A 12,526-nucleotide genomic window follows, 5' to 3' on the forward strand; every position below is an offset into this window, starting at 1 on the left:
TTCTTAAAAGCATGATTTTTATTAAGCAAAAAGAAAACAGGTCTGGCAAAACATTGCTTTTTTGCTAAGTTTTATGGAGCAGCTAAAAAAAGAAGGTTTAAAAACACAGAGAATTGCTTCCCTCAGATTCAGCTTGAAAAAGTTACAATACAAGGGGGAAGTTACGTGTGCTCAGCACAGAGAATCCAGCAAACCCAAAATAAAGAAATAAACCTGATCGTGTCTGACTAAATATTCCCTGTTTTCTTCACATATCTGTAGTTGAAGATTTAGTCCTTTCCTGGACATGCATGTCACTGGATTCTCCATGCCTGGCCTTTGGCTTAATGTCCTTTCAGCAACTTTGCCTCCCAGAACACAACAGGAAAAGAAAAGGCTGCCGCTTCCAATTCAAAATCCCATGCTTTATTTTGATTGGCTCTCCTGGCCTCCTGTCAACTCACTTCCTGCTTCCCTAAGCATTCCTGGGTGTCTGGGACTCTATGATTTTAACCCTTACAGGCAAGACTATTAAAAGTTAGGTCTAAAGAGTTAACAACTTCAGAGAAAGATTCTAGCTAACTGAATGGCTGTAACACCCAGAAAATGATGTTACCCTCCCCCCCCCCCATTCATCACGGTCCCCAACCAGTCCCTCGTTGCCGACCCCACAATCTTCCTGACTGGTTTTGACCTGCCCTGCAATGGTCTTTCTTGAACAGGTTCCGGACTGGGCAAGGTCTCTGTGCAGCTATCCAGTATCACTAGGCCTTTTGTGACAGCCCTTTGTGCAGCTGCGGCACAACACAGACAATGACGCACATTGTCGATGAATGCCTGCTGACTAGGTTCAGCGGTGGTCTAGAAAAACAGCATCACACCACTGAAGATGCTATTGCTTGGCTAGACGACTGTGCCTGTGCTAGATATACAGGTCTGTCGCATCTTAGGCGCATTTAACATGTGCGATTTCAGCTTAATGCGATTTCCAAAAACAAAAAAAGAGAAAAATAACAATTTAAATACTGTTTCTGTAGTGCGGGTGATTACAACCATCATTACAGTCAATGTAATTTTGACTATACGCGATTTTTGCTTTAGGCGCTGACTGCGGAACATAACCCTAGCATAAGATGAGACAGACCTGTATACGTAACATGACTATGAACAGGCCTTAAATACATGTTGGGGGAAGAGCTGTTTTTAAAGGTATTCATGTTTTTCTTATCCAAAAGTGAAATGAGGTACAGTACACACTGCTCTGTGTGACAGCCAGACTGTTTTCTGAACCAGAGTGCAAGTCATTCACATCACCAAGGGAAGGAGTTTGAATCTCTTATAAGGAGGGGGATATGCAAATAAGGGTTACAGGTTCCTGTTTAAATCTCTCTCTCCATGTGCAGGCTACAGGTCAAGAGACAACCAGGAACAATTGCCATCCACCTGCCCTCTACCCTAGAACTTTCCCTGCTAACATCAGGCAAAATGAGACTTTGGCTGCATTTGCTTTTCTTTGTAGTGGCTTGGAAAAGTAACTTTCCCAGTAATTGTTGTGATGTTGCACTCCATGTGTTTTATGGAAATATGCTTATGAATGTGAATATGATGTAACTGGAATATGCTTTATGCAAATAGTTCCTTGTATGGTGTCCTTAGAAGCTTGTAATCTACTAAGTGTGTTCATCCTATTTGTTTGCATGTATTTTTTCTATATCTGGAGATAAGAAAATAAGATATAGACTTGTATCACTGTTGTAGTCACACCAGGTGGGGGCCAATTGACTAGGACAATTGATGGTAAATTGATTATTTACCTGCAAGCCTTCCTGTGTAGGTGTGGACCAACCCAGGAAGAATGGAGACTAGGGGTCTCAAAAGCATGTGACCATGACACACGATACTGCAATCCATCTTAGTCCTTGTACTTTTCCATTAAAGAGGAGGGATGGGATCCAAGCACAGGCAAAAGATTCCCACCTTGTGAAAAAGATATAAAAGGGGGTGAAGCAGGACAAAGGGGGATGCCAGTCATGATAAAACCGCTGTTTAACACCTGAGATGTCTGCTGGATCTAACAAAGACTGTACCAGGGAAAGGATTGGGCCCAGACTAGAAAAGAGTCCAGTCTGAGAAGTAAACTTATTGGAACATATTTGAGGGTGAGATATTACCTGTAATTAGTTTCTTAATGTATTAGGCTTAGACTTGCATGTTTCATTTCATTTTGTTTTGTGACTTACCTTGTTCTGTCTGTTATTACTTGAAACCACTTACATCCTACTTTTTATACTTAACAAAATCACTTTTGTTTATTAATAATCCCAGAATAAGTGATTAATAAATGGGGATGCAAACAGCTGTGCATCTCTCTCTATCAGTGTTATAGAGGGTGAACAATTTATGAATTTATCCTGTATAAGCTTTATACAGAATAAAACAGATTTATCTGGGATTCAGGCTCCCAGAAAAACTGAACACTGGGTGCTGGGAAAGTACCTGTTCACTGAGAATCCCCTGGGCTGAGTGAATCGCAGTTTCTGTGAACTGCAGAGGGGCGCGGCCCAACCTCTGGGTCTGTGCTGGAGCTGACTGGAGTGTCTAACTCAGCAAGACAAGAGTGGAGGGCGCCTGTTCTGGCAGGGGGTTGTTCTCAGTGGTATACCAGCACATTGAGTGACAGTCTCGAGGGAGTCTCTGTAACCGAACCCGTCACAGTTGTATTGTAAAGACAGGAGAATATTGGCAGTGGCAGATTTAAAGTTGGTGGGGTCCTGTGCTCAGCTTTATTCCATCCCCACCCCCCGGATACCCAGCTAAGAAAAAGAACATTCTCTCTTATCTCTCCGGCCCCCGTTTTTCATTCTTTTTTCCTTCATCCTCCTCCTATATTATAAGTAATAGGAAGTAAATGAAAATTCAATGAGGTACCTTGGTTGTTTTCATAGTTTACCTTCTTTTTCCACAAACTACTTGAAAATTGCTGAGGGTCATGGCAGACCACTTAATAAACTTTCCAAATGACCTTCCATGTGACTCTGCCCTGCTCCCAGCCCAGACACCCCCCCATGCTTTCCCTGTCCCCCCCCACCCTCCTTACCCAATCACCCCACTTCCCCTTAACACACTATCAGTGCCCCCCTTATGTCCAAACTGCCTGTAATAAGATGAGGCCCTGAAACATAAACCCATGGTATCAGAGGCCTGGTATGAGACCTGAAGTCTGAACTAAAGTAATGGCCTGCTAACATAAAGCAAAGTTAAGCTGTGACCCAGAGGCAGGCCCTGCTCACAAAAGTTATCAACATTGGATAGAGCAGAGCACCACACTGGTGACCTCTGATGACAGACATTAAGGGAATTTGACATTTAACTCTCATTACATTTCTCCATTGAATATCTCATTTGTCATTCTTAACAACTCTGAGTATGTTTTGAAATTTCTCCTACCCTAATGCCTGAGCAGCTCAAGGTATTTATCATGCTAATCCTCACCTGATGTACAGAAATAGGAAGAAGTTGAGTTTACAGATAGAGACAGTTTCTCTGCCTTTGCCTGAGAAACTGGCAAAGAAACTGGCCTTTGCCTGAGAAACTGGGCTTTGCCTGGCCTTAGCCTGAGGCAAACGAAGAAAAGTCCCCATCCTGCCCCTTCTCTGAGGCTCCACCCCTGTTCACTCCATCCCCCCTCCCTCCGTTGCTCGCTTTCCCCCACACTTACGCATTTTCACCAGGGTGGGACAGGTGGTTGGGTTGCAGGCTCTGGGAGGGAGTTAGGATGTGGGACAGGGTGAGGGAATTGGGCTCTGGGAGGGAATTTGGGAGCAGGAGAGGGGATGTGGTGCAGGCTCTGGGACAGTATTTGGGTGTGGGCTCTAGACTGGGGAAGGGGGTTGGGGTGTGGGGTGCAGACTCTGGGAGGGAGTTTGGGTGCGGGAGGGGGGAGGGTTCTGGGAGGGAGTTTGGATGCAGGAGGGGGTGGGCTCTGGGAGGGAGTTTGAGTGCGGCTTTTCAAGGAACACAGGCCATGGGACTTCCCTGAATTAATTCCTGTTTGTGAAACAAGACCTCTTTTGGCGAAAAAAACAAACAAACAAAACAACAACCTTGATTTAAAAGTGGTAACACTTTAATTGTTCCAGAGGCTAATTACCCTCAATGTTGAAAAATATAATTAAGGCAACCTTCTGTCTCTGTGCTATCCGGTGGTGAGAAATATAAATAAACATTGTATTTTGAAAGCCTTCTATATGCCCTTTTTTCCGTTTTAAATCAGGAGCCAACAAAAGCAATTTAAAATAATTCTTCCAAGAATTTTAGCTGGGAATCTCAAAGGAGGCTAAAGGAGTTACGCATGAAAATCCCATTACAATTCTCCTTTGAAAATCCCAAACTTTATTCCTACTAAATCTATGTATGTACTTATATAATCCTAATTACAATAAAAGGAGAATGAGTCAATATATTTACACTCACAAGTCCAAAATGAACTAGAAAAATATGAGTATCTCCATACAGGGAAACTGAGGCAAGTAGCTATTAAGTGACTCTTCACACAGGGAGTATGTGGCGCAGCCGGGAACCAGGTCTCTGGCTAGAGTTCAAACCACAAGCCCCATCTTCCCTTGAGCTCAGTTCTAGATCAGCTGCCGACTAACCTGAACCCTTCCCTCTTCCTTGGGCTGGTTTCTCATGAACCTTCCCCAGCTGCCTTCAGAGGCGTGACGTTAATTTTCCTGTGAGCAGCAACAGCTGAGACCGTCAGATTCAGTCACTAGAGGAAGCAACAGAGGGTCCTGTGGCACCTTTGAGACTAACAGAAGTATTGGGAGCATAAGCTTTCGTGGGTAAGAACCTCACTTCTTCAGATGCAAGACTTGCATCTGAAGAAGTGAGGTTCTTACCCACGAAAGCTTATGCTCCCAATACTTCTGTTAGTCTCAAAGGTGCCACAGGACCCTCTGTTGCTTTTTACAGATTCAGACTAACACGGCTACCCCTCTGATACTAGTCACTAGAGGAGAAATCATGGAGGCAAGTTCCATTATCAGCATTGGGCTGTTTATTCACCTAGGGACGCAGCCTCGGGGTCTTCAGCACATCCTAAGGAAGCCAGGCGCCCAACTCTCACTTAACTCTAATTCTAAAACTTTTCTTAACCCAAACACTAACTCTAAACCGCTGCCCTACCACTAAACTCCATCCCTCACCCTATCATTAATTCACCTGGTCTGGGGCGCCTAAACCCCTTTAACGCCTTTGAAAATTCCCCTAAAGTGCAACACACCTGAAATCCTTTCCGTGGCCCAAGTGCAATTAACTTGCTGCCCTTGGGTTTGATTCTCATGTTGCCGGTGCGGTGCTGGGTGACTCGGTCCAGTCCAAGGAAACCTAGATGTCTGGAACAGAAGGTGACTCTGTGACCCTCAGCTGATTGTACACTACCAGCTACGCTGGTTCCCTTTCTCTTTACTGGTGCCGCCAGTATCCCAACCAAGCCCCGCAGTACATTCTCCAGAGAGGAGCGTAGGGAAACACGAACCATCATACCGCAGGTTTCGCCCAGGAGAGGTTTTCTTCCCATGCTGGTGACAGCTTCACAATTCTGAACATCGCAGCCCTGGAGCTGGCAGACACCGCGGTGTATCTCTGCGCACTTCAGCGGGCACAGTGACAGAGCCACATGGCAGAGCTATGCAAAAACCCTCCTTGCCTTGTTGCAGCTGAAGTTAGACACACTGAGGCTGGAAGCAGGGGCTCTTGGCAGATTTGTTATACTGTGAACAAACTCATCATTACCAGTAGTTTTGGTGGTGTCAAGGTATCCCTTCCGATTCCCCCCCAAAGCAAAGTACTGTGCAAACATAACAGTGGCCATCCTGGGTCAGACTAAAGGTCCATCTAGCCCAGTATCCTGTCTTCTGACAGTGGCCAGTGACAGGTGCCCCAGAGGGAATGAACAGAACAGGGAATCATCAAGTGACCCATCCCCTGTCGCCCATTCCCAGCTTCTGGCAAACAGACCCTAGGGACACCATTCCTGCCCTTCTTGGCTAATAGCCATTGACGGACCTGTCCTCCATGAATTTATCTAGTTCTTTTTTGAACTTTGTTATAGTCTTGACCTTCACAACATCCTGTGGCAACGAGATCCACAGGTTGACTGTAGGTTGTGTGAAGAAATATTTCCTTTTGTTTGTTTTAAACCTGCTGCCTTTTCATTTGGTGATCCCTAGTTCTTGTGTTATGAGAAGGAGTAAATAACACTTCTTTATTTACTTTCTCCACACAGTCATGATTTTATAAACTTCTATCATTTTATAGCCTTCTAAACAATTGCATTAAAATATCGCCCCTGGAGAGTATAAGGTGGGGGGGGGGGAGCGGTTAGCAGACCTGGGAACCGATGTCAGGTCTCCTGTATCCCAGCCCGGAGCCTTCATCACCGACTCGTTCTTCTCACCTTAATGTCACCACTTTGTCAGGTGCAGACTCAGCAGAACTCACCGCATTTCCTGTGTCTGTTACGAGTTTCCCAAACCCCCCTCCCGCCTCCAATAGGCCGGATGCTGATGAACCTTCCTCAGTTGCAGCTGCTTGCAGAGCCCTGAAGTTTAGAGTCTTCTTAGCAGCGGTATCTGGATCGTTCCACTTAGTCACAACAGGAAAAAAAATCATGGAGCCATACTATATATTCAGCATTTGGCTATTTATTCACCTAGGTAAACAGGCTGGAGGTTCTGAGGGGTCTAAGGAAGTTAAAATTCCTACTACCATTCAACCCTATATGGAACCCTGTCTCTAAACATGACCCTAACGCTAACCCTGAATCGAATGGCAATGCCAAACCCTTACCTTTACTATAGTCCTTAATTTAATGGCCATCGGGAGCCCAAACCCCTTATGGTTCTCCGAAATTTCCAGCCTTACACGGCAATGCACCTGGAGCCGCCTCTGTGGGTCAGGTGCAGGTGAAATAATGTCCTTAAATGTCATTGTTTTGTTGCAGGTGCTGCGCTGGGGGACTCGGTCCAGTCCAGGGAACCCCACCTCTCTGGGAGAGAAGGAGACGCTGTGATCCTCACTTGTTCTTATGATACCAGCTCTACCGGCTACGTCTATCTCTACTGGTACTGTCAGTTTCCCGGCCAAGCCCCGCAATACATTCTCTATAGAGGAGCGAAGTCCGCCAGAGAGTTGAGTGACACCGCAGGTTTCGCCCAGGAGAGGTTTTCTTCCCAGGCTGATGACAGCTCCACAGTTCTGAACATCACATCCCTGGAGCTGGCGGACAGCGCGGTGTATCTCTGCGCTCTGAGTGTGACACAGTGACAGAGCCACATAGGAGACGGACGCCGAGCCCTGAGCAGGGGGCGGGGCTTGGCTGATCAAGGGGCCCATAAAAGCGGCCGCCCAGCCAGGCAGCGGTACAGCTGCGAGCAGCGGCAGCCAACAGGGCGGCTAACAGGGGAGTTTGCAGGGGGAGGTAAGGGGGGAGGCAGGAGGGCACGGTGCGGTGTGTGCTCTGAGTCCACAGGTGCTGTGGGCAGGGAGTGCAGCAGGCATGAGCCAAGCAGCAGGAGCAGACAGAATGCAGATGGTGGCATGTGGAAGCTGTGGTATGTATATGGTCCTAGCAGGGGAGCTGGAACACAGGTATGTGTGTATGAAGTGTCGCCTGATAGTGTTACTGGAGGAAAAGATTAAGGGGCTAGAGATGCAGGTAGATACCCTGGTGGAGTTTAGGCGGGGGTTTGAGCAGCTGATGGAGGACAGGCAAGGAGGGGCTGATGGAGAGTGTCCTGCAGCGCAGGTAGAGGCAGAGGACGGTGAGAGGGGAATGGAAGGGGGAGAACATGGGAGGTGGAAGCATGTGACTGTGAGAAGCAGGCCAAGGAAAAGAAGGGCCAGCGAGGGGGGAATAGAACTCAGGAATAGGTTCGAGTGTTTGGATAGGGAGGTGGAGGGGCAGCAGGTGGCGGCTGAAGGTGGGAGAGTGAGGAAGAAGAGAAGAGCAGCTAGTCCGAGAGAGAGAGGGGAGGAGTTGATGGAGACAGCACCAATTCTGGGCCCCGGGAGGAATCAGGAAGGCATAAGGGGGAGCATAACGGAAGATAGGAACAGGCACAGGTCAGGACTAGAGGGACTAGAGACTAGATTACTAGATCGCACTGTTGCCAGGCGAAGGCAGGTGTATGTAATTGGAGACTCTTTACTGAGGAGATTGGACAGGCCTGTGACCAGGGCGGACCCGGAGAACAGAAGGGTGTGCTGTCTACCGGGCGCAAAGATACGTGATGTGGACCTGCGGTTGAAAAGGATCCTAAAAGGAGCAGGTAAGAACCCCTTGATAATCCTTCATGTAGGAACGAATGACACGGCTAGGTTCTCGTTAGAGAGAATCAAGGGAGATTATGCTAGGCTGGGGAAGACGCTCAAGGAGATAGAGGCTCAGATTATCTTTAGTGGGATTCTGCCCGTTCCGAGGGAAGGGCAGCAAAGGGCTGATAGGATTGTGAGAATAAATAGTTGGCTAAGAGAGTGGTGCTATAAGGAGGGCTTTGGGATGTATGGCCACTGGGAGGCTTTCGGGGACAGACACCTGTTCTCGCGGGATGGGCTTCACCTGAGTAGGGAAGGAAATAGACTTCTGGGAGGGAGGCTGGCTCATCTTATCAAAAGAGCTTTAAACTAGGAAGTTTGGGGAGAAGGTTGGGAGATGCACAGTTAATCTCCACGCCAGATTCCAGTATGGAAAAGGTGAGTAAAATGAGAGGAGACATAGCCGGGGAGATGAGATTGGACATAGGAAGGACAGGGGGGACGGACGCAAGGAGGCCCGCAACTTATAGTGCTACGAATGGGAGACAGGCTAAACGACATACATTAGGGTGTTTATACACCAATGCCAGAAGCCTAGGTAATAAAATGGAGGAATTGGAGCTCTTGGTCCAAGAGCTGAAACCAGATATCGTAGGAATAACAGAAACGTGGTGGAATGGCAGTCACGACTGGAACACAGGTATGGAGGGGTATGCGCTGTTTAGGAAAGACCGGAACAAAGGGAAAGGTGGGGGGGTGGCATTGTATGTCAATAGTGAAATAAGCTGTAAAGAAATAATAGTTGATGGATTAGATAACACAGAGTCCGTCTGGGCAATACTCACACTGGGTAATAGGACTACTAGAGCCTCTCCGGGGATAGTGCTCGGAGTGTGCTATAGACCGCCGGGATCGACCCAGGATATGGATAAGGAACTATTTAATGTGTTTAGAGAAGTAATTACTAATAGAAACTGTGTAATTATGGGGGACTTTAACTTCCCAGATATAGATTGGGGCACAAACGCTAGTAGTAATAATAGGGCTCAGCTGTTCCTAGATGTGCTTGCTGATCAATTCCTTCATCAAGTGGTAGCTGAACCGACGAGGGGGGAGGCCATTTTAGATTTGATTCTGGTAAGTAGTGAGGACCTCGTGGAGGAAGTGGTAGTGGGGGACAATTTGGGCTCCAGTGATCATGAGCTAATTCGGTTTAAAATACATGGGAGGAGTAACAGAATTAAGTCAAAGACTAGGGTTTATAATTTTAAAAAGGCCAATTTTAACAAATTAAGGGGACTGGTAAGGGAAGTGGATTGGGCAAACGTATTAATGGATCTAAAGGCAGAAGAAGCCTGGGATTACTTCAAGTTAAAGATGCATGAGCTGTCGGAGGCCTGCATTCCAAAAAAGGGAAAAAGATTACAAAGCAGGAGATTTAGACCGAGCTGGATGAGCGACCGACTCAAAGGGGCGATTAGGAAAAAACAGAAAGCGTACAAAGAGTGGAAGAGGGGAGGGATTAGTAAAGAAACTTACCTTAGCGAAGTCAGAGAATGTAGAGATAGAGTGAGAAAGGCCAAAGGCCGTGTAGAGTTGGACCTAGCGAGGGGAATTAAAAGCAATAGTAAGAGGTTTTATAGCCATATAAATAGGAAGAAAGCAAAGAAAGAAGAAGTGGGACCGCTGAAGACTATTGCCGGAGAGGAGATTAAAGACAATCTAGGCATGGCGCAATATCTCAATGAATATTTTGCATCGGTGTTTAATGAGGCCAATGAAGGTATTAGGGATACTAGCACCACTACAGAGGGGCATTCAGGATGGGGGATTACCGTATCCGAGGTAGAAACAAAACTTGAATACCTTAATGGGGCTAAGTCGGGAGGACCGGATGATCTTCATCCGAGAATATTGAAGGAATTGGCGCAGGAAATAGCAGGCCCGTTAGCGATAATATTTAATGAATCTGTAAACTCAGGGGTGGTCCCGTTAGACTGGAGAATAGCTAATGTGGTTCCTATTTTCAAGAAAGGGAAAAAAAGTGATCCGGGTAACTACAGGCCTGTTAGTTTAACATCTGTAGTGTGCAAGGTATTAGAGAAAATTCTGAAAGAGAAACTAATTGAGGACCTGGAGGTTAGTGGCAATTGCGATAAATTACAACATGGTTTTACGAAGGGCAGATCGTGCCAGACGAATCTGATCTCCTTCTTTGAGAAAGTAACGGATTTATTAGATAAGGGAAATGCGGTGGACCTAATATACCTGGATTTCAGTAAAGCGTTTGATACTGTACCCCATGAGGAATTATTGGTTAAACTGAAAAACATGGGGATCGATATGAAAATCCAGAGGTGGATAAGGAATTGGTTAATGGGGAGAATGCAGCGGGTCGTATTGAAGGGTGAACTGTCAGGTTGGAGGGAGGTTACTAGTGGAGTGCCTCAAGGTTCGGTTTTGGGACCCATTTTATTTAATCTATTTATAACTGACCTCGGAACCGATTGCAGGAGTGGGCTGATAAAGTTTGCGGATGATACGAAGGTGGGAGGCGTTGTAAATTCGGAGGAGGATAGGGATATCCTGCAGGGAGACTTGAACGAGCTTGTGAATTGGAGTATCAGGAATAGGATGAAATTTAATAGTAAAAAGTGTAAGGTGATGCATTTGGGGATGACTAATAAAAATTTTAGTTACAAGATGGGGACGCATTGGTTAGAAGTAGCGGAAGAGGAGAAGGACCTAGGGGTCCTAGTAGACCGCAGGATGACTATGAGTCGACAATGCGACGTGGCGGTGAAAAAAGCCAATGCTGTCTTGGGATGCATTAGGCGAGGTATATCTAGTAGGGATAAGGAGGTCCTGCTTCCGTTGTACAAGGCGCTGGTGAGACCTGATTTGGAGTACTGTGTGCAGTTCTGGTCTCCCATGTTTAAAAAAGATGAACTCAAACTGGAACGGGTGCAGAGAAGGGCCACTAGGATGATCAGAGGAATGGAAAACCTGTCGTATGAAAAGAGACTAGAGGAGCTTGGGTTGTTTAGTCTGACAAAGCGAAGGCTGAGGGGGGATATGATTGCTATCTTTAAATATATTAGAGGGATTAATACGAGGGAGGGAGAAGAATTATTCCAGCTTAGTACTAATGTGGATACGAGAACGAATGGATATAAACTGGCCGTGGGGAGGTTCAGGCTTGAAATTAGACGAAGGTTTCTGACCGTCAGAGGGGTGAAATATTGGAACGGCCTTCCGAGGGAAACGGTGGGGGCGACGGACCTGTCTGGTTTTAAGATTAAGTTAGATAAATTTATGGAGGGAATGGTTTAATGGTAAAACATAGTAGTCAAGGAAAACCAAGAAATGGTGGGTAAATAGTATAATGGCTAACGGGGTCGGGCTGGAGACTCTTGCCTATATGCTCGGGGTCTTACTGATCGCCACATTTGGGGTCGGGAAGGAATTTTCCTCCAGGGCAGATTGGCTGAGCCTCTGGAGGTTTTTCGCCTTCCTCCGCAGCATGGGGCAGGGATCTCTAGCAGGAGGGTCTCTGCCGATTGAAGTCACTAAAAACAGGATTGGGGACTTCAACAGCAGAGTCCAGGGAAGGGGTAGGGACGGTTTTATGGCCTGCAGCATGCAGGGGGTCAGACCAGATGATCATAATGGTCCCTTCTGACCTTAAAGTCTATGAGTCTATGAGGAGAGCGGTACAATAACCCTCCCAGCCCTACTGCATTCGATTTTCAGAGATGAATGCTGCTTGCAGATCTCTGGCGGGGACTCCTTCCACTATGTATAACCACATATTTTGAGATGACTAGGAGACCTCCATTTATTTGTTCTAGCTCCGCCCAAGAGTCAAGTACTTATTTAAAAAGCTACAGTCACCTGTCACTCTTGGAGAATATAAAGGGCATGAGCTTAAATCAGGAAATATCTTAGACATTTTTCTCCCCAGTTCCATAGGTCAAGTCAGTTGAAATGATGCCCGTGAATTTGGTTGTCTTGTTGCAAGTGCGGCCCTTGGTGACTCGGTCCAGTCCACGAAGCCCGAAGTTTCTGGATCAGAAGGAGACGCTCTGTCCCTCAGCTGTTCTTATGATACCAGCTCTAGTCATGTCTATCTTCACTGGTACGTCAGTATCCGCACCAAGCGCCTCAGTACATTCTCTGGAGAGGAGCGAAGAGATCTCAGTGATACCGCAGCTTTCGCCCAGCAGAC

General features: G+C 46.6%; 1 gene segment (V, D, J or C); it reads left to right on the forward strand.

Annotated features, from left to right (window-relative positions):
* Positions 1–792: 792 nt before the first annotated feature.
* Positions 793–7,308, forward strand: LOC128846181 (T cell receptor alpha variable 9-1-like). The segment is given in 2 exon segments: positions 793–913; positions 6,986–7,308. Coding segments are annotated over 2 exon segments (444 nt in total).
* Positions 7,309–12,526: the final 5,218 nt, after the last annotated feature.

The sequence above is a fragment of the Malaclemys terrapin genome, chromosome 12 (assembly GCF_027887155.1).
Source record: "Malaclemys terrapin pileata isolate rMalTer1 chromosome 12, rMalTer1.hap1, whole genome shotgun sequence".
Lineage (NCBI taxonomy): Eukaryota > Metazoa > Chordata > Testudines > Emydidae > Malaclemys > Malaclemys terrapin.